General features: G+C 33.4%; 1 protein-coding gene across 3 annotated transcripts in view; it reads left to right on the forward strand.

Moving 5' to 3' along the window:
• Positions 1-24,256, forward strand: part of LOC125056577 (protein kibra) — a 73,106-nt gene that overhangs the window by 37,339 nt on the left and 11,511 nt on the right. For 2 of the 3 annotated variants that reach the window (XM_047659746.1, XM_047659748.1), the window contains exons 1-4: positions 15,144-15,701; positions 18,089-18,197; positions 21,070-21,244; positions 22,447-23,289. In XM_047659746.1, the coding sequence (XP_047515702.1) occupies positions 15,159-15,701; positions 18,089-18,197; positions 21,070-21,244; positions 22,447-23,289 (1,670 nt within the window). In that variant the 5' untranslated portion in view covers positions 15,144-15,158. Of the gene's footprint in view, positions 1-15,143; positions 15,702-18,088; positions 18,198-21,069; positions 21,245-22,446; positions 23,290-24,256 lie in introns of those variants that run through there. The other variant, XM_047659747.1, reaches the window with a different exon arrangement.

A 24,256-nucleotide genomic window follows, 5' to 3' on the forward strand; every position in this document is an offset into this window, starting at 1 on the left:
TTTACAATAATATAAGAGAGAAAACGGGTGTGTATTTGTGTGTGTAACTGAGTGATAAAATCAGCTTGATTTAGTGTAGTCTGATAGTGGTTTAAGGATATATTTTTGTAAGAGTTGCGAGAGGTATCGAAATGAAGTGAAACTCACCTTTGCGCTTCTCTCTTTGCATATTCGGGATTAGAACCTTCTAATCTAAATCCGACAACACTATATCGACAAATAAACTCCGGCGCACCTAAATTTATTACTTTCAACATCCACCTGAAATTAGATTCGTTCCTTGAAGGCAATTAAAATTTTATTCATATTTTGTTACGCCGGCGCAGTTTCCTGTACGAATGGTATTTGGTCCTAATGGCTTTTCGTTATTTAGTGCTTTCTAAAAAACGTTACTCATTTACGTGGATATCTTTATATATATAATTCTGCTGTGAGTGTGTATGTCACTGAACTTCTCTCAAACGACTGGACCGATTTTGATGAAATTTTTTGTGTGTGTTCAAGGGGATCTGGGAATGGTTTAGATTCACAAATCAGCCCGCCACGTGGCGCTGCAGTCGGTACTTTCATACTTTGCTTCACTAATTGCTTGAAATATCATGCAGGACAACGTCTGTCGGGTCCACTAGTAATAAATAATTCATTTGAAACAGATGTAAAGAGAGGTTATTCGCTAAGTGATCTCTTGCAGACAATGTTAATGTATTCAAGGTACAGTGCCACAGACTCCAAACTTTTTTAATTTGATTTAATTGTCTATTATTATAATTATTACTATGTAGGTAAGGAGTATTGTAAATACTAAAATATAATGGAAATAAATATTACCTGTTATATATTATTACAATAATATATAGAGTATTAATAATAAATAAAATTGTAATATATAAATTTTAATTTTAATGCTGGAATTTCCTCGCTGTATTGGGATACTTATTCGTTGAGCGAGGAAAACACCAGCTCTGGGGTCACCGGTACTGTCTCCTAGGTAACTTAAATATTTAATCAGCGCCTGTGCGCTTGAAGACTTATAACTAAAATAACACACATATACGTACACTGACACAGGGACCAAACTATTTAAATTTGTTTTAATTTCCATTTTATTAATTTTTAATTATTTTATTATTACTATTTAGTTTAGGAACGATAACTGATAAACATTTATTCAATATTTATAAATCTTATAGATTCTAAAAAAATAATAATAATATGTGATTCATGTACAAAAGTTACCTAAATAAATATATTTTGAGTTTTACATGTAGCCATAACACTGTTGAAGATCATTGATAATTCAAAGTAATAATTTGTCATTCAAAGCTCGTAAACTGAAGAATGCTCAAAATAATTAGAGACGTTCCCAAGTTAAAATTTCAAATATTTATTTTACGATTCTTTTATGGTATTTTTATTTATTTTTTTGAGGTCTCGACTCGGAGTTAGTTATTCAGATTTTGTATCGACTTTGCTTGCGAGAAACGTGTCTATTTATTTCCACTTCGTTACCTACAAAAACATACATATAAAAAAGCATACATAATATGTTATTAGACAACGGGCGCCCTTATCGCTAATAAGCGATTTCTTCCAGGCAACCCTAGTATGGAACAATAATAAAGGAACACCTACAGAGGGTAAAGTACAAGAACTGCATACATAATTAACAAAAAATAACATGTAACACTATCACTAAAATAAAGTAAAATCTAGAATAATAATAATATAAACAAAAATTTAAAAGAAAATCCAATGGATAATGAGTCACATTTAATATATAAGTAGCTTAATTACGAGGCAGAAGATAAATAATCAAAAAGAAGATTTTTAAATAACTTTAAAGACTGAGCTCGTCTGATATCAAGAGGTAAGAGGTTCCAAAGCAGGATACTTTGCACAGTGAAGAAGTGATAGAATTAAGTTTTATGAGTAGTAACGAATAGTAACGAAACGAAATTATGAAAACGTAGAAAATGTACTAATTATATGTATTTTAGTTTCGACAATACCAAGTACGTGTGCTATTTCGAGTAAATCGTTAACAACTTTCTTGTGGCCTAGGTTGTTCGACAGAACAAACTTCAGGTTGTAGAGAGAAGAATTGGTCATATACTTGAATTGTTAATAAATTGGACTTATGTAATTCAAAATAACTGTTACAATTTTATTATATTTTTAACGGGGTCAAAGTTATTGATTTTTCATTACCAAATTAAAATTTGGGTTTTACGACATTTTAATAGTGAAGACTCCAATTACCTGAGCAAGAATCATTGGCATTGACATTCATGATTTAATTGATTTATATATTTATTGATTAAGTGAATAATGATAAGAAATTAGACATAGTCGATCCCCGGCTGTGCATCAATATTTCTATGTAAGCTTTTGACACTCGCTCGAACTTTTGACTTTTCCCCAAAAGGCTCACCTATTTGGCTATTAAAAAAACCAATGAGCATAGAACAGAATCTGAGGCCGCACGCTGAAGCCACTATAATGCTATATCTACAGTATATGTTACAAGATATATTTTCTAAAATACAAGACAATAACATAAATGTTACGAAAACTTTAAAATTAAAGTATTACGCCGGTAGGTATCAGATCGGCATTTAACAATACTTTTTCCTAAATTGATAATTATAAAATTCAACTTTTATATGAAATTTCCGTTAGATATCGTATCTCGTAAATTTATTGTGAATTCTTTACTAATAAACGTCTATTTAAAACAAACTAGCCCGACAATCCACGAGATATGGCCCCATAAAATCTAATAGGTCAGTATTTATGTAAATAGTAAGACAGTTAAACTCTGCAATTTAAATGCGTTGTCACTTAAAATATTTTTATTTTGTCGTTTGAAGAAGTTTATTAAGTATACCCGTTTGTAGACATAAATATGGGTTTAGTTCTCGGTAAAAAATAAGTTCAAGTTATCAAGATACAAAGTCTTCTCTTGCTCTATTTACAATACCGTCTTTTGTTTTCCTCATTTAAAGTTTAAAACATTCTTCTTCTTCACTCTTCATTTCTGAAGGTCGTGTACAACTTCTTCCACTCTCTCTCACGTAAGACCTGTATGGGCCTTTACTTGATTGGCTTCCCCAGAGACTGTTCGGTTTTCTGGATTGAAAACGTTTAAGGTTTTTCTGTGAAATTTTCTCTATATAAACCTCAGAGTTCAAGTCATAATTATTTAATTAACAAATAAAAAATAGGGGTTGATATTAGAGGGGTTAAAATTAAGAGTAATAGGTATTTTTGTATGCTATATAAAAAAAAAATCTTTTTAAAAATTCAAATATATTTAGGGGGATGGAAAATAGATGATGTCCGATTCGCAGACCTAACCGATACACAAAATTTCACGAAAATCGGTCAAGCCATTATAAAAAGCATACTCCTTCCTAAAGACCGGCAACGAACCCACTGACACTAACATGTGTCCATTAGCCTTTTATGACTGTTGATATAATATAAAATATAATTTTTCAATACGACATGTAGTTCCCGATATTATTACAACCAAACAAACTCTATACATTTGAAAATAGAAACCGGATCCTTTTTTAACTCAGTCGGCGTCTAAAAGGCATTATTAAGGCCTAGTTATAAATAAAAGGAATGTCACCTGGAGCGAGGGCTATTCAGATAATGGCTGCTACTGGCTTACGTAGAGATAACGCGTCGGGATTCATTTTGAATATTTGTTTTTACAATAAACAAATTATAGAATGTGATGAAATGAAATGAAATGAATTGAAATGAAATGAAATAGTTTATTCTTGCAAGTAGGACTATATGAATCACTTTTACAATGTCTTCCTAAGCTAGATGAAGTCGACATTTCCTAACTGACTACCCTGAGAAGAAATGGCGAAACGAACTCGGGGGTCTTAGTCTCTTTTATAGTCCAGATAATACAATAATAAATTGGTGTAAACAAATGCAGAGTATTTACCGGACTGGTCTTTGGAAGAAAGAACCAGATCGATCTGAGCAAGCCTGTGCCAGCAGGCGGCAAGAATGCCCCATGCCCAAAATTTAAAGGGAGAAAGAACACTTGTGTTGGTTGGTTGTCTAGGGCCCGATATAGATGGAAGAATAGCATATTTCAAAGATGGTGGAATATATAATGCAGTAATGGACCGGGGTTAGTCTCTATATCTATATATATATAAGAAAAATGGTCTTCGTTTGAGGCTCCTTCACGCCTAATCGTATCGACATGTAACTACTGCCATTCGATGCGAAATTTTTTTAAATTCCAACGTTCCTTCATTTTTTTATTGCTGTTTTACTTTTATGAAAATTTATACATACGGACTTCACCGCGGAAACATTCGGGGAGGCTTTCTAGAATCTCAAAACATGTGTTAAAACTCGATTTTCGAAAATTTTCAATGTTCTTAGCGGGAAGTTAAAAAGAAGAATAATAAAAATGTAAAAAAAATAATAATAATGAAACATAAAATTTTATTTATTTCCTATTTTAATTCGCCCAGCGAAGCGGGCGGGAAACGGCTAGTACTAAATAAATTTTAGAATTTTGTTATTGAACTTTTGTCACTAAAGCCTATCTGAATCTGTGTTCGAAATTCAAAAGTGATTGTAAAAGTCCTGGAGAGTGGTGCTTTCCTCGCTCAACGAATATCGCAATACAAATGGAAACTTAAAGTTATACTTTAGGCGCGTTATAAAAAATTTATGAGATTGAATTTTACGATGCGCGCGCACCGTGACACAAAATTAACAGAATGAAGTTGCCCAAGGAAGATGCTACGGCATTGGACATAATTTAAAAACAACATTCGAATTATAATAGAAGAATAGATAGATTTATGTTACACTTAATGTAAGAGAATAATAATATATATTTATTTATTTAATTTTTCAAATGTAAACTGACCTTGACTATAATGACTCCTTTTCCAGTCTTTGATTATTTAATTGTAATTAATTATTTACATGCAATCAAAAACTATTTTTAATAATGCCAAAGAAGTATAACTTCTTACGCGCGTACATAAGTACACGCACCCTTTTTTCAAATTTGTTTTAATTTTCTATTTGTCAATTTATTATTATTACTATGTAGGTTAAGGATATTGTAAATATATATTTGTGCGTAACCAGAAACCGACTGTCCAATGTATGGATACGACAGGTATAACACTGAGCAAGCTATGGGCATAAAAGTAACAGAGGCGAATTCAAAGGAAATAACGTTCAATGTTGGGTTAAGAGGCATCTTTTTAGGATTTGCTATAAGGGTCATACAAAAAGTTGTTAAAAGAAATAGGTAGTGTTTAATCAATCTATTTAATACCTCCGACGACTACATAGTCGGGGAATTATCTAGAAAAAATTAATAAAAAAAAGACTCCTGAAAGCCGTATAGCAATACATAAATCAAAGTACTCAGTTATAAACATTTGTATATGCCTGTAGAAACGTACTCAGTTATAAACATTTGTATATGCCTGTAGAAACAGTGGGGAAGGTAGAGGGGGCGAAGGACGAGGTTCGCGTCCTCGACCTAAGGCTGCGCCATCGACGCGTGCGCTTTGTTTCAAATGTTCGTCATAAAAACGATAAGGTGACCATACATTACATGCAAAAGCTATATTTTATCCTCCTACGTTTTTTCGACCTGGCAACAAAGAAATCAAATATAGAATGATTTATTGCATAAGGGAGCGTTCAAGTATTACGTAACGAAATTTTTGGAGATTATTGACCCCCCCCCCCATGTAACTCGCCGTAACGTTTTTCAATACCCAAGTACAGTACTGTACTCGAGTATAGTAAAACGTTTCGTGACCACCTAGTGACTCTTTAGTTACTTATTATGTGGTGTAAGTCGAAAATAATATTAACAATAACGCGTAATTCAATCCCGCCCCGCATCGTTACTATTTACAAAAGGAAAAAAAAACACGTTACGTAATACTTGAACGCTCCCTAAACAGAAATTCATACAGATTTCAGCTTAAAGCTTCAGCTTAAATTATAACATAATATATATCTACCTAGCTACACAGTCCCAGCTACTAATATAAAAGGCAAGGCTCTCAAAAATCACGCAGGTATTATTAATATTGTCTATAATAGTTAATTTCGGAATGTGAATCGTCAAGGACCATTCACATTCCGTTGCGTAGACATGTAGGGTCTCTCTGCATCTTCTACCGTATTTACCATGAAGAGTGTTCAGAGGAGATGTTCGGATTAATACCTGCTGGTGAGTTTCATCATCGGACGTTGAGGCAGAATACAAAATACTAACCGTATCATCATCAAAGTTTGAACATTTCAGGATAAATCATGTTTGCAAAAAATGCAGTACCAGTAAAAAGTCACATTTCTTTTAACAATGATTATTCCGTGATAATGTAATTCGATGTCCGTGCAGAAACAAGCTTACTATGGCTTCTCAAATGCGCTTATAATTAATTTCAATCTTTTAATAATATGGGGCAACTGTAACATGTTATATGAAGTATTAGCCTATTAGAGAGATATTGTACCTATTAACACTTCTACTACATTTAATATGCACAAGGCATTGAGAGTCCATGGGCGGCGGCATCAGGTAAGCATCTTGCCTGTTGGGGGATTACTTCTATAAATAATTGCTTAATTGCCTTTTATTAAATATTACAAAGCAGGGGGCAATTATATAGGTGGTTTTTTTACAAATTAAATCGTTTTGTAAATATCTTTGTAAATTTAATAATAGTTTAACAAATTTTTTTTGTCAATAACTTTATTACTAATTCTATATATTACCTACTTATTCTCCCGGATAGTCGAGTTGTTTTCATGTATATTCCAAAAAATAGGAGCTGAAATTCTGTACATAAATCGGTGACTCAAATATAATAGAATTTTTCACGTTCATACATAATTATCTCGCCCAAAATTATATTTCTGTATATGTATTTTACACGTTTATTTATTTATTTACTGTTTTTACAGTAACTTAATACTAATACAATACAAAACTTATCAATATAAAAATTAAACTAAGAACACAAATTAAAGAAAAAACAAAAACCTACACCTTTTTAAAACTAATTATAAATAATGCAATTCTTGTGATGCCAGTGTGCAACTAAATATATCCGTGTCACAAACAATAATATTCAGGGTGCGCAAGACATGCGTAAATGGCGCTTTTCTGGGTGAATTTGTACTTATGTTTACACTTTATAATATCATCGTTTTGTATTTAAAAAGTATTAGTAAGAAAAAAGCGTACCAATTCTTAAAAGGATGGCAACGCACTCGCGAGCCCTCTGGCCTTGTCTGGGGTATCACTTAGGTTAGACTCTGAGTTCTAAAAAAATGAAATGTCAAAATAGAAGCGAAAAAGTTTTCTTTTTCTACTTTACGTAAACAACGTAATACCGATTTCCGGTTCATTATAGCCACCATTTAATTTATTGTAAACTTCCAAAAGCAATAAATTGGTCATCTCGAACACATTATCATAATCTTTTATAGTTTAAATTAATGGTATTGTATTTCGTAGGTTAATTTCTTGTAGTTCGATCGTAAAAAAACTATAAAGTTCGTTTTAAACGCGTCGGCTGTCAAATTAAAGTGTATGGAACGATACACCTGCTTTTTTTTCTTTTTTATCAACTAAAAGTCTAAACCGGAAGAGACTTTTACTATACACATTACACATGTATGTACTTAATTTTCTGGGACTCTATTCCATGGGATGCCCAACCATCTGGTGTCCCAAACTGCAAAACTGTTTGTTTATTTATTTATAAAAGCTTGCTAACGCACAACTGATACATTGATAAAAGAAAAATAAAATACAATTTTTAATGTGACAAACATATAAAACTATAGCATATAAGAAATAATAAAAAGAAATTAAGCAAAACAATAATATAATTTATATAAAAATTAAACAAACGAAAACTGATTTTCGTTTCGTTTCGATTGTCGTTTTCGTCTGAGACTTTTTATTATAATTGAAGTGGGTGACCTATTAGTTATCCTTCACACACTTCACACATTCGGTGTTCGGGGTCATAAAATAAAATGTCAAAGGGTAGATTTTGCTTTTTTAACTATGACAATTGTATGTTATACTATCAAAGCTAGCATTATTGCGTTAGTGACTTATCCCCTTATAAAACTACATTTTAAAAAAATCTCTCTTTTCATTGTAGCTTATATTTAATGTGACAGAAAGAGAAGAAAGAGTAACATCGTTAAAAGAACAATAAGACGCTTATGAAATCTTTGAAACTCCTAATGAAGCCTATCTGTATTTAGTATTATTTAAATAATTATTTCCGATTAACGTCTAAAAAATGTAATTAATTTATATATATTGTAAAGTCTAAAAGAGGTCATTCAATTATATATATATTTTAAGGAATTTATTATTAAGTTTGTTATGGAAGAGCTGGGAACCCTGACACAGGTATTTCTTACTTAAAACGGGTTTGAAATCTTACACATAGCAATGTACTGAAAATTAATAAATACTTTGTTTTTTTTTTTTACGTCTTTTTAATTATCCCGTACTTTCTGTATACATATCCACACCAGTGGTACAGTCGTAACATGAGATTGTTTTTACAACCAGCGACGCGTGCGCAGCCGACGAACGACCTCAGACGTGGACCTTGAGTTAACGTACTTGAGCATAGCCATACAATTGTAATCTAAGTTCGGATTACACCAGGAGTAGGTCTGAGACGTGAAAATGTTTATTTTTCAAGGCGCGCTGTTGCCATGGCAACCGCGACGTTAAAGGCTCTATAGGATAAATTAAACGGCAGACGATACAAGTATGGTTCTAAAATAATTTTATGGTAATTGCATATTTTGACGGACAATTTGTCATACGTGGGCGATTAAATGAATTGTTATAAATGTAAATAAACACCGGTTATGAAGTTTATTGGCGATGAAAAATATGGAGGAATTTCATTAATACTGTCCACTACAGACATTACAGTTTACCATTTTAACTGACTTGAATAAGTTTCGCGATTGGGTTTAATGTAAGGCTATATTTATATGTTGAAGATATGGTTCTATATTATATCGTGTAAAGCAAAAAACTTGGATTAAAAAGAGTGGCGGAGAGTTTATTGCCAGTTCTTCTCTTCTGTTCTACGTCCTTGATTTGAAAACTAGCATTAAGAGTAAAATTAGAACCCTACTACACCTTTGATAACTTAGATATCTTTACCAAATAGGCATTTCTGTGTAAAACAATTAAATATATATATATTATATTATAAAAATATGTATACTTATGTATTAACAAACACCGTTCAATTCTACATTTATTTGATAATTAAAAATTAATAAGAAATAAAAAAAGTATAGAAAAAAAATTAAGAAACTTCTAAATAGTGTATATTTGATTGTTTTGATTGCTAATGTTTCATTTATTTGATCACAATTTTCCCAACGTTTATCACCTATCACAAAAAGAAGCATTTTTTCGCGTTTAATCACCTTGAGTCTATATAATATTTAGGTATATAAATAAAAACAGCTTGTTTATCTTAAAACAACAGGCAACAATTGTATTTTATGTGAAGGTACCATCTACCTGCTAGCAAAAATGTTTGGAATGCTAAGAAAAAAAGGTACGACGACAAAAAAAGATCGTGGATGGGAATTTTGGATTCCTGGAAATCACGTGCTGGCTTTACCATTGTTGTATAATGGGGTGTTATAAGGATAGATTCCGGAAATCGGGATTAATGGAATGTGTTTTAAGTCCTTGAGAATTTGCTTAAAACAAGTGCTTTTTTATGGTTTAGCGATGCGAAATTAAAAAAGTAATATAATAGTTTTCCTATAGTAAAATGTAGTCTGAAAATCCTGTGCAGTGATAAATACAATGGAAATATAGAAAAGAGCGTACCATTTCTCAAAAGGCCGGCAACGCAACGGAAACTTCAATCATGACCATATATCTATACTATAATATATATATCTATTGATATATTCGGTAGTGGGCTGACCAATTTAAAAAAAATCACTGCTAGGCGCTTATCTGTTACCTAATCCGCATTGTTATCCAAAAAAATACTAATAAAAGCTAAAATTTGAAGTGTATTTTTGTTGTAAAATATGTTCACCATAATTGTCATGTACGAGCCAAGGCTGTACATTTTGCTCACTCAAGCTTTCTTAGTTTTTAAGCGTGGCGTTCCTAAATCGTCGGAGTTACGCCCCGAGAGTATAGCCAGACGTAGACTCTCTCCAGCTGTTACATTACATTCATTCGTTACATAGCAATTAACATTTCATTATTTCGCTTATATTGTTGTACGCGAGTGGTTAATATAGAGTAAAACTAAAATCCTCTTTTATTTAAAGCATCCCGTTGACCCAGAATCCGTACATGTCATGTCTTTTAGTAGTAGAAAATACATACTCCAAAATGCTTTAACTCAATTGAACTGAATAACACAGAACTGAATAAAAAATTAACATAACTCTTAAACATCGCGCATTAATTTACATATCGTAGAAACATTCAATTATTAGCTGTCAGTGTACAGACTATAAAATATAAAAAGTCATAAAATGCGTTGTGTCTGTAAATATGATCTGTGGCGCATTCCACAGCTCGTAATACAGGGAGCGTTCTCAATAATAAGAATATGAGTGGAAAAAAAGACGAGGATTCGTGCGCCCGCGCCTTGTCCGGCCCGACGTCATGTTTTTTAGTTTTTTACGTCCCTCGGGGTATAATCGTTTGTAACGCTAGAGTTTATTAAAAATACTGCTATATAAATAAATCATTTGACGATTATAAAATTCGTCTTGATATTAATATAGAATAAAGCTTTTTATGAAGTTTGACTTTAACGGCATAAAAATAATATGCGCAAACATTTAAAACATTGTTTGAATGAAATATTTCAAGTATACAAAATATAATACATATGAGTTTTTTGTACTTTTCCGATAAGTCCAGATGGCGCTAACGTTAGGCCGTTGGCGATGCTTCCATGTGTTGTGAGTTCGATCCTCGGTGCGCATGGCTCCACAGATGGTGCGTTTTATAACCGCGATCTTCTAAGACCATGCTATATTAAAATTGTGTTCCTATGTCAGATTCTGTCTTGTATAGACAGTATCTATAAGGAATATAATGAACATTTTTGTTAGTAATTTTACTTTTTTTTCTGGTCTATCCAGTCGTTCCGTTGCAAAGCTGTTGAAATTAATGGTACTTATTAATGGATCCAAATTTTAAATATTTTCGACATAAATATTTTTTTTGGACCGATTATAAATGTCCTTAAATATATTTAATAAGAAGTTAAATTTAACTAATGTAATACATAATTAACGTACATATCCGTCATTTAAAAGTGAATTAAAAGTTAAGGTCGACAATTTCCAACCAGTCAAGGTATGCAATAATTTTTAATTTTTACCGTAATGCAGAGTTTTTTACTATTTGCGATCGTATGCAAATTGGATATGAAATTAATTGCTACAATGGTTTATGATCACATTCCATAAATAATAGTTTTATTAACTACCAATTAGTGTTGAGTTGCGATAACAAATGATGGTTTCGCTAATAGTTTAATTATTAATAATACTTTTACGATTAAAAACTTTATCGGTTTTGAAAAAATAATTAATGCCTCAAATTTCACTTTAAACTAAATGTTGGGGGCCTCATAGCCTAGCGGTCTTATTAAGTGGCAGTTAGGTGAGGGGTACCGGGTTCGATTCCCGGTTCGAGGGCAAGTTTTAATTTAATTTAAATTTGTTCTCGGCCTTTGGGAGGGTTGTGCGGTACCGGGCAAGTGCTTAAACCGTACATGGAGGACACGGTCGAATTTCTAAAGACAAGCACGAATTATAAAAATTCCTATACTTGACGCTGGCTAATGCACAAATCGTGCCAGAGCCATTAAAAAAAAAACTAATTGTTTCATCTACATACTGTAGTATGTAGTATGTAACTATGAAGTAAATATAAGAGCAAACAAATTTACTTTCATTTGACTTTAATTTATAACTTATAAATAATAATATAATAAAACTACTTTTCGCTTTAACACTTCAAGCAATCATCGTAGGCGCAATGCCAATGTAGATAAATACTCTTGAATTAAGGACTTAAAAAGTAAAATAAATTTCGTTCAATATCTAAACTTACACAACCAACGATATAGAGGGGCGTGCTTGGTGCGGCATTTGTGGAATGTTAATCGGTAAGCCCCCGGCGGACCGAACCGAGCCATAAAAACAAAAAGAGTGGCTTAGTTTCGGATATGACGTTATCTAGACTTTCACGGTAAATCCATTTTTTTATATACGAATTATATAAAACCTGCTTATGAAATTTTGTTTTGCGAGAGAATGCCTATTTAACAGTTGTTAACATCGCGGAGACTACTTGTTGAATTTTTAAAAATAGAATGTAAGATCGTGAAGAGAATTTTGAATTTGGAAGTGAATGTATCTATGACTTTGATCCACTTGCTATGTACGCGAAAGTATTTGGATGTTTCTTCGAATTTTCGGTGTATATTATTTTATTATGATCAATTATTAAAAAACTAATTCCAGCTTAAGTTTTATAAATGCCGTTGAAATAACAATAAAACGATTGAAAAGATAAGACAAATTTGATACCTACAAATGAAAATATAGGAATCTCGAATATCCAAGCTTCCAGAAGATAGGCAAAGAGGTAAAAAACATAAAATTAGTTCCGTGGAGAAGCGAGTGCGAGGGAGACGGGCGTACATACGAATCTAAGGAGATGGAAAGAGAAAGATGCTGAGTTGGAAAGCAACCGGTCGGAGACAGATGCGCTCTTGAATCCCCCACGGCAATCTTACAACTATAAGAAAATAATTATTAAAAAACTAACTTATACCTGTGACTTCGTCTGCGTTTTGAATAAATATACATTGTTACATATATCCTGTATATTTGTAGAAACTTTCACACTGCCATATTATAATTAAGATTATGTAACAAAAATGTACTAACAGTAATAAAATACATAGTTATAGCAATTAATAACTTTACAATGTAGAAAAGCGAGCCAACTGGTGGATGGATGAAGAATTTATTTAACGTTCGATACATAGAAAGCATTTTTAATATTCTCTAAAACTTCTGTATTAAATGATCTTCGTAGATCTTACATATATATATAAGATATAGTTATGTCATGCTTTTTTACCGTCTAGAAGCGCTTCTACAGTTGTTTTAATTCATAATTATTACAGTTGCAATTCAAGTTAATGTTGATTTTGTGGCTCTTATCCTTGAGGTCGTAGGTTTGATCCCCGACTGTGCATTATCTATGTGCGCATTTAAATATCGTTCGAACGGTGAAGGAAGACATAAGAAACCGGCTTGCTTAGACCCAAAAAGTCAACGGCGTGTGTCACAGGAGGCTGATCACCTGAATGATCATGAAAAAGATTAAAACGCGAAACCTGAAAAGGTAGCGCCCATTTTTTTATGAAATGTATGGGGTTTAGTTTGTAAGCCTATGAGTTGAAATAGCATTTCCTGAGGATTTACCGTATCCGGTAACTATTCTCAAGTTCCCCTCAGAATTGCGGATGCCATTCCTATTTCACTATTTTTTTCGCTCAAGCAAAAAATACTCGGAATGTAGGCGAACAGCCAAATATTTTATCTTTCGTAATTACGAATTAAAGGTACCTGCGACTTTTTGCTATTTAAAAATATTTGTTTAATATCTTTTCTTAAGATAAACTTTATCTATGATGATTATAAAATTAATTTAAAGTGTATTTTAAAATTTAATACAAATATACAATTATTTATTTTTACATTAATTTAAAAACTACTTACGTGGTTATTGTTTGAACTTATGATAGAATTTGAATTGTACTGAATCAAACTCATATCGACCGTCACTTCAGTTTTAAGATGTAAAAATAAAGCCTTTTTTATTATTTCCATATCCTTAATTTCTATTTTAAATCTTAGTAGGTAGTGTTTACTGATAGCTAAATGTTAGTAGACCCCTCTTGGGTTAAAGCCACCTCCAACCTTTGCCAGATGTCTCTATCTGCCGCTTGTCTGCAAGTCTTTTCCTTCTATTTCTATCAAGTCATCAGTTCAACAAAGTAACATTCTATAACTGTTTAGTTACCACAATGTTCGCGACTATTTTCAAACAAGGCGTTGTATATTGTCGCTTAAATGTCGCTACAAATATGCATTAATTTCCCATTAATTGTAAACTTATTACTTACATTTGCGGTTAGTAGACCTTCACAATGTTTGTGTTATAACATAGTATTTAAAAAGGGTTGTAATAATCTATTAAAAATGTAAATAGGTTGATTCATTATCATGGAGAACCAACAACACATGCTTTGCATTAGGTTTATTTATTATATAGAAATGGAACGCTGCTGAAGTACCTATACGTATATAATTTGAATCTAAGCGTGCATAATTGCAAAGCGGGGCAGGATTGCTAATGTGCGTTAAGGAATTCCGGAACAAAAATGCACGTCTACCTGCAAGATGCCAGATGTTGCCGGCTCACATTCCTACAATATACATAAAACTACGCAAATTGATTACCTGGAAAAACTGAGAAAATCGCGCATAAGTGCCATAACTGTCGCGTCTCGGCAACGCCGCTTATTAAATTGCCGGCCTCAAAGAATTCATAGCCCGTATAAGGAAGATTTGTTTATTTACTCTCGTGTTTGTATATATTTACATGACCTATGTGTTGCTAAGTTTGGTAGAGCTTTAAGCGCGGAATGCGTAGGATTCATTCGACAACCGAGAATTTCCTTATTCGAATTTCCTTCGCATCGATAACACGAGGAAAAGGAATGAGGAATTCTTTATTGAATGATTCGCGTGTGGAGGACACAGCGCGAGGTCACAACGGTCCGTTACGGGCCTGGGCGCATAGCGTGGTTATGCGTTTCGTCGAACTGATTACGACAGATGGCCGCGGCCAGGGAGGCGGGCGCGGGACGTCGGCCCTTCGGAGAGATCGACCTCCGAAATGCGCCCGAGATTGCATTCTTTCGGCGGCGCGGGCGCATTCCATTGCACGCCATCCGATCGCCGCGCGCCCGCGCCAGTCGTTGCGCGCCCTTTTGGGGGTTAAGATGTGTCCGCTGCGACGGGCGTACACTATGTGGTCTCAACCGCCTCCCCCCGAGCCCGAGCTCGAAGCGACCTTCCGCGCGCGCGCCTCCACCGTCGGTAACTGCGTTAGAGGGTGCTCCCGACAGATAGCTAGGATGGTCCGTAGAACTCCCGAGTACGGGGTCAGAGTGGACCCTACGTCGTCTCATCCTCCCGGGCTTTGCGTTCGCGATGAACCTGAGTACCAGAACTTGGAGGATATGCGTAAGCGTCCTGAATATGCGAATCTGGACGAAATAAGCCGGGAGTTCGGGTACCGTTTGTGTCCTGAAGGCCAGAACTTGGAAGACGAGGCGATTTATGAGAACATTTTGTCCGTGCGTCAGATTCGTTCCGCGGAAGTGCGTTTAGTGCCAGTGTCTGAGGTGCCGTACTATGAAGGACAAGGTTATGTAGCGACCCAAGTGCTGAGTAGGAATGGCACGTTTCCACAGTGTCCACCCCACACTTGGAGCCGGCTGCAGCACGCTGGCAGGATGACGGGATCTCTTCGTCTTTTTACTGTAAATATTACTACTAAATAGTATATTAATATTAAACTTTTAATGTAAAAATTATAGTTATATGACCAAACTTTTTAAATTTGTTATAATTTTCTATTGATCAATTTTTAATTATTATTATTACTAAGGTTAAGAATATTGTAAATAATGTATTTGAGTGTTGGAAAGAAATTATAAAAGCTGTATTTGGATTGATATATCGGCATTCGTGGTCTAGTCTTTGGTCGTTGCGAATAATTCCACAATTCCCGTATCACAAAGCGAAAATCGCGTTAAATTCAAGTTCAATGTCATATTAGGTTGTGTCGGGTCTGGTTTTGCGAGTCGGACATAAGTGAGGTCGGTCTGTTAGCGGTAATTTCAGTAAAATCAATTTCTTTGAGGATACGTTTTAAGATGTGGCCAGTTTTTGTACGCATTCCACAAAATGTTGCTCGTAATACCTTCGGACGGACAAAAAATATGCTTCCAACTCGTTATTTCGTGTGCGTATTGGTTTCCGTGCGCGGCTACGCGCGTAATGTTAGGTTATTTAATGAAATAATTCTAGCGTTTCATTGGGCTTAGTCTACAGAAATGATGTTAATTATATTAGATGAAAAAACTGAGTACATCTGAATCTGTACTCATATTTATCCGTAAATGTTGTGTAATAGTTAATATATAAATAACAAACTATATATAAAACTATACTTAACTAACTATAACTACATATATTTACTATTTTGTAAATAACAAAAAATTTCAAGTTTAAAAAAAAAACTGAATGCTTACATCTGAATCTGTACACATCTTTACCCGAAAATCTTGTGTAATAGTTAATATATAAATAACAAACTATACGTATTTATATAAAACTATACCTAACTAACTATAACTACATATATTGACTATTTTGTAAATAACAAAAATTTGTCAAGTTACAAAAAAAAAACGTGTGTACATTTGAATCTGTAAACATCACCCGAAAATGTTGTGTAATAGTTAATATATAAATAATAAACTATACATATATATAAAACTATACCTAACTAACTATAACTATAATTATAAATTGTCTATTTTGTACATAACAAAAATTTGTCAAGTTACAAATTCTTTAAAAAATCCGCTTTTTTTGACTAAAAATATAATTTTTACGATTTGATAATTTTTACACTTGTCTGCAGAAAATTAATTTGTTTTACAACGGTTTTGACACTAAAAAATTTTAACAATGATATGCGAAATATAAAGATTAACTACTTGTGATTTTTCACTGTCCTTCACAAGAAATAGGAAAATCATAACAACTATTTTCATGTGAACATTTTGACAACAAAATGAAATGCTTTAGCACTTCTAAAAGCTGCTAAAAGCTAACGTCAAGATCTAGGCCATTATTAAAGCTTTTTATGCGGGATTATTCAGCACATAGTTCTTTTTGTCTGGGAAATACCGACTTTAATCTAGTGACGTCACTAATTACAAAGTAATTGCATGAACCGGATTCAGTCTGTAATCAATGAAATATGTATTAGTTTTAAAGATTTGTTCTGTTCTACTAAACTAATAATAGTTATCGTATCTAATTTATTTTTTTCATAATCCTACAGCTAGTATAAATTATATAGAATAAAAACTAAATATGTAGCCAAAATACATATTAAAAAAAAAAAAAAATTACAAAAAAAGGGTGCGTGTACTTATGTACGCGCGTAAGTAGTTATACTTCTCTGGCATTATTAAAAATAGTTTTTGATTGAATGCAAATAATTTATTACAATTAAATATTCAAAGACTCAAGACGTCAATAAAGTTCAGTTTACATTTGAAAAATTAAATGTTTAAATATATATTATTATTCTCTTACATTAAGTGTAACATAAGTTCTATTATTATTCGAATGTTGTTTTTAAATTATGTCCAGTGCCGTAGCATCTTCCGTGGGCAACTTCATTCTGTTAATTTTGTGTCACTGTGCGCGCGCATCGTAAAATTTCACTCTCATCAATTTTTCATAACGCGCCTAAAGAAGTATAACTTCAAAAAAGCAATGAATATTATTCAATACAAGTAGTCACTCAGAAATAAACTTTATTTATTTATACATGCATATATATATATAATACATCGAAATAAACAAACGATAAATATTTGGTTTACTATACAAAACTCAAACTCAAAATATCAACGTCAAAAAAGAAGTTAAATTAATTGTAAATTTACATTTACTAACAGTTCGCAAATCAGGGCGTAGAGCCACTCTTTTTAATCGCTAAGTTTTGAGTAAATACAAATACTATACGATCTGTGAATACGACTGATTATTCTCCATTTACGGTTTTAACGTCATTCCTACTAAGGCAGTAACAAATTCCATGCAATATATCTATTTCTATTTCCAGGCAAAACGTGAGATGTACGATGTGAAGAAACAAAGGCTGTGTCTGGCCCAGGACGAGTACAAACATTTGAACAACGCACTTTCGACCCTCGCCGCCTCTAGGACTAGTTGTAAGTACACTTTTATTTAAATAACATCATTATGCACTAAGATTCGAGACTTAAAGCTGACTAGATTTTGACATATGGCATAATTCGTGCTTAATTTTTCAAAATCAAAGTCAAATTATTTACTTCAATTATGCCACTTGAAAGTTAAAATTACGAGTAAAGAATATTAAAACAAATATGAGTTGCTCCTTCCAAACGGTAGATGGAGAAGCAAGAGAAAGAAACTCCAAACTTACTCTTTAAGAAATTTTTGGATGACAACATCCAATACCTTTTTGACATACGGGATACTTAGCGCTAAATGTCAACCAATTCGACTTAGGGTCCTTCAAGAAAATAGCGTTCCAATTCTTAAAAGGCCGACAACGCTCTTGCGAGACTTCTGGCAATGTGAATGTCAATGGTTATCACTCAAAATCAGATGAGCCTCCTGCCCTATTACCCACCATTAATAAATATACATATGGTTCCACAAATTTGCAATAGGAGCTAATAATAAAATAATTAATTATCATTTATATACATTATACATATATATATTTACCTGTCAAAATAATCCACAAAGGTTAATACTTTGTTTAATATATAAATTGTAGTAATGAAAAAGATAAAAATAAGCTGATGAAATCAAAAGATTCCACAAGTAACAATTCACATGCTATTTCTCTGAGTTATTCTATCCAAGAATCTTTGAATCGTGGATTCCTTTTTGTATAATACAATAGATAATTTATTCGCATATTTGTTCAATATGCTGAAATGTTGAATTGCTATGCACGATGGAATGATATTAAAAGTAGCTTTTAAAAATCGGTAATGTTCTAATAATAATCTTCAATATTAATTTTAGGTATTTTGGTCACAAGATTTTTATATATAATCTCATAACGTAAGTAATTCAATGTCCTGTCAAAAATATTATTCGTAGTAATTTTATTTGCAAACGTCTTCCGTGATTTACATGGTTAATAATCAACATTAGCAATTTATAACGAGACATTTATTGAAACGAAAAAGTCGTTAGAATGATATAATAATATAATAATAATTTTTATAAATTAATAATATTATTTATATTTTTTCTTTACATTTTACTGTATTTTGTTTTAGTTACAGTTACATGTTATTTTTTTTTTTTGTTAATTAATTATGCATTTCTTGTAGTTTACCCTCTGTAGGTGTTTCTTATTGATTGTTCCATACTAGGGTTGCCTGGAAGAAATCGCTTGTTAGCGATAAGGCCGTCCGTTGCCTAATAACTTATGTACCCTGCTTTTTTTTTAATGTATGATTTTGTATAAGGTAACGAAGTGTACATAAATAAAAAACACATTACTAAGTTTGTGCTTATATTCGTTTAAACTTTTTTAAATTAAGTTTAAGACATAACACGATATATTTATTTTAATAAAGTTGCCGAATATAAACAGGTATAAAAAATTTCGTAACCTTTTTTCATGCCGGCAATATTTCTCAATTCAATTATAAACTAAAGATCTCTATGCATATGCACAAATACGCCTGTCAACAACTGATTTCGGGACTCATATGGACTATTTTAGATCCTCATTATGCGGTGAACTTATTTGAATCTAAATTAAATGTCAAACTTTGAACCCCCTAATAAATTAATGTACAAAAATCTTTAAAAATTCTGCGGCTAATATAACCTCTGTCATTTAAAAAAATACGAGAATGATGTAAATAATACGTCAATGTTTGCGGAATTTTCTTGAAGGTTAGGTCGATAAGCCATTGACATTAAAATTCCACTGATTTTGAGTTAAATATTTACGTAAACGAATTAGTAAAGATTTAATAACAATTTTATTTGTAAGATGATTTTTTTTATATAAAAACCATTTTGAATGATTTGATACTTGATAGAGGCGGCGTGTTTTTGATTTTCAATTGTATGTTTTTTTTACATGTTAATAAATAAATAAATAAAAATCACTTTATTTGACGAAAAAACAATTACTCTTTGTACTTACATTCTAAAGGCTATAAACATACAATATTATGCAACTAATAAAAATGCAAATGCAAATACAACAAATTAACTTTTATACTTAGAAACACACTTCTTAATAATTACAGTATCGTAATAAATTTAATACGCAATTTGATTGAATATATATAAATCCCATAATGTAAGTAATTCAATGTTCTGTTAAAAATATAGTTCATATCAACATCTAGAAAAAACTGCATTAAACTTTGTACACAAAACTATCTCGAAAAAGATAAAACACGTAATTTATTACGAGAAATTAACTATAAATAAAAATTCGTTAGAACTATATTTAATTTTTTAAATATTTCTGGAATCTTCGATTCTGCCTAAACTCCTTGCCAGGCAAAAGTTTTTATCTGTGAATAGATTTTTGGCGGCCGAGTGATTTGACAATTAACATAAATGTCATCACACATTGCTCATATTACTGGCCATTAAGATTAAAAAACATTTTAACTTCCCTTATTTCCTACAGACGTTTTACGTATTGACCGTATAAAGCAAATATCTTCTGTGCTTACTAATAATATAATATAACACTAAAATATAAAATACATGTATATAAAATTAGTTCTTTTACATTGTTAAAAAAAATTTTGTTCTTCGTTTTCGCAGCGCATGCGATGAAAGATATTTTTTAGGTATTCTTTTACACCTTGGGTAACGTTGTAGTGTTCTTGCAATTAAAATAATAATTAATCCGAGATAATGTACCACTCAAATGGTAAAATAATTTTTGAAATCGGTCCAGTACTTTTGAGTCAATTCGTTACAAACATACTTATCTTTCCTCCTACATACAAATCTTCATAATATTAGTATAGACTAAACGTAAAACTAATCTCCTGCTTACAGTATGTTCTTCAACGACCTCCGTGACGACCACATCTACCACGTCAAGGCATGACCCAGAACAGTTGAGGTGTGAAGTAACAGAGGCGAGGGGTAGGGTTGCCCAGCTTCGAAAGGAGTTGAGGCAAGCGAGAGCTGAAGTCGCCTGCGCTAGACGTGGTGTTGATACTCTAGCTGAGTAAGTTATAAATTAATAACATTAGTTTAATTATTGCTTCCCTTATTAATAAAAAAGATAATATTCCGTATCGCGCCACCAGCGATTTTGAAGCTGATTTTTTTTATGACTTCATGAGTTCTCAGCACAATAACTAGTGTTGTTATGATGGCGCATGACCTTTTTTGCAAAAAAAATCTCATCAAAAAGTACCCAAAACCGAATCAGAGCACACCACTATCCACGTGGTCTTGTCTGCCTTACCCCTAGAGTGTATATAAAAATCGGAGGCGCGGAGGAAGAGCAGACCTCATCGCAAGACCCTGTAACAAAGCACAAGCTTTGAATAAAATGCCTGTGCTTTGGTAGCGTTGCATTTCCCGCAGCGCCAGAGCTGTCCAAAAAACAGTTTTTTTTTTGTAGTATACGACTCTATGATCTTTGTTTGATTTTTTTAGCCAAAAATAGTCATTCGCCATCATAACAATACTACATATGATGTTAACAGATCATGACGCGATTGTAAAAAAAAAATCAGCCTCAAAACCGCTGGTGGCGCGATACGGGATATTTACCACAAAATATTAGTCTTAAAAGTTTTTTAGCAATATTTTGTATATTATAATAACCTAGTACAGTGCCTCTGAGGTCGTAGGTTCGATCGCCATGCACTAATGGATTTCTGTCTATGTGCGCATTTAACATTCGCTCAAACAGTGAAGGAAAACATAGTGAGGAAACCGGCTTGCCTTAGGCCAAAAAGGCGTCGGTGACTTGCCTATTAGATTGATAAATCATCAAACAGATGTAGAAATCTGAGGCCCAGACCTAAAAATGTTATAGCGACACTGGTTACTATAATAACACTAAACTTTATCTTCGTAATCTAAATTAAATAATCCTTATATAATTACATAAGCTGACGTTAAATATAATTTGTGGGTTGAGTTTATGCAAAAATCAGAAACCGGAAACTTTAAAAATTAATAACCATAACAAATTCCTGTTTTGTAAATTGTTATCTCAAAGAATTCTATAAATGTGGAAATAATATCTAAATCTGATTCATATTCTAAAGCTACACATAATTTACTGCTTCTTTTTTTTATATATAATAGGGGGGCAAACGAGCTTGCGGGACGACCAAAAAGGGCAGTCTACACAGCCCATAGACACCCATTTTTTTTCTAAATATAGTTTAACAAAATAATAATTTATTACAGAGTCGAACAAAAGCTTAGCGCCCAGCAAGGTTGCTACAACATAACTGAAGCACAGGCGATCATGACCGAACTGAAGAACATCCAAAAGTCTCTTACTTCCGGGGAGAAAGAGAGAGCAGACCTCATGCAATCACTAGCCAAATTAAAAGATGACCTCACGAGGTTACAACTAGGAGAGGCCTCCCCAGACCTCTCCACCTTAACTCTTCCTCAAGAGAAACTGAGCACTGCCTCACAAACCGACCTATGCGCGGACTTAGTACCTATCGGTACAAGACTGGCAGAAATGGCGCGAGTTCGCCTTCAATACGACGAAGCCAGGAAACGGATCCAGCAAATCCAACAACAATTAGCAGACTTAGAGGACAAAGTACAACCTGGTCAAGCGGAATCGGACAAAGACCGCCTTCTTCTATTCCAAGAGAAGGAACAATTACTACGAGAGCTTCGAAGTATTACACCAAGAACTCGATCCAAGCAGGAGATGACTGACATACAAACCGAATGCAGGCGTTTGGAGCAAGACCTGAAGAATGCTTTTGAAATGTCGAATAAATGTATAGCGGATAGGTTGAGGCTGCACGAAGAGAAGCAGCTTCTTTTACAGCAGTTGAAGGATGCCTTGACATCAATGACGACCTTGGAAGGACAGTTGAAGACCTTATCGGCTTCTACTCTATCGGTATCGAGTAGTTCCAGCTTGGGTTCCCTTTCCACAGCTAGTAGTAAGGGATCTTTAAGTTCAGGAATCAGTTTTACCGATATCTATGGTGGGCCGCAGATAGCATCTTTCCAAACGGATAAACCAATAGACATGGTCGATTTACATCGGAGGGTTGAGAGGTCAGTATTATTAAACTTATTAATCTTAGAAAAGAAAAGAAGAAAGATAGAATTACCACCTAATGCAATTCTAGTATTGTTTTTTTATAATTGTGTTCAATGGCTAATGTAACATACAAAATAAATTTTCAATTCCCAATACATAACTTGTAACATGGCCTGGCGTGGCGTAACAATAGGGTGCCAAGGCTGGCAAAATGCCACGGGCCCCCGACCCTAGAGGGCCCGTGACCAAGAGATATTATGTTCTATGGATGAATGTGAAGTCTCCAATACGCATTGAGCTAGCGTGGGGACTACAGACCATTCCCTCTCGCCTAAGAGAGGAGGCCTATGGCCATTAGTGGGACGTATACAACGTATAATTGAATATCTCGAAGTTTATTAAAATTAAACTGATGTTGACCACGTTAGCGTTCCTGCACACGATGCCGTCACCGCGCCGACGCCGCACAATTACTCTGTAGATACGAGTCGCGCGAAACCTGCCACCGCGCGCTTTTCCCTCCCTTTCTGTTGGATTCATTCCATTACGGGCCGCGTACGAACGCACGCCGCGAGACCGCATGTGACGCAAACATGTCTAATATAATGAAAAAAAAAAGAATTTTGTGCTTGCTTACTATATGTATAGAAAATGGAAAAAAGAACGTATTTTTCCCCGTACTTCTGCAAAGTTCTCATTCATTATAATATAATATTAGTGCATATTATGGCAGATCTCAAACCTAGCTTTTAAACTTTTACGCTTGTCTTTATACATTTCCAAAGTTTTGTAACATAACACTTCTCTGTCCTCCGCTAAAGTTATTAACGTTTCGTAATCAAAATTTTGCATGGTAATTTCTTAAAAAGTTACGCACATGCTTGTTCGTACGCGGCCGGTAATGGAGTGAATCAAACAGAGGAAACGCGTGCGGAGGCGGGGAGGCAGCGGCGCGGCAGCGGGCTTTACGCGACTCGTATC

This window comes from Pieris napi, chromosome 15 (assembly GCF_905475465.1).
Source record: "Pieris napi chromosome 15, ilPieNapi1.2, whole genome shotgun sequence".
NCBI classification, from domain to species: domain Eukaryota; kingdom Metazoa; phylum Arthropoda; class Insecta; order Lepidoptera; family Pieridae; genus Pieris; species Pieris napi.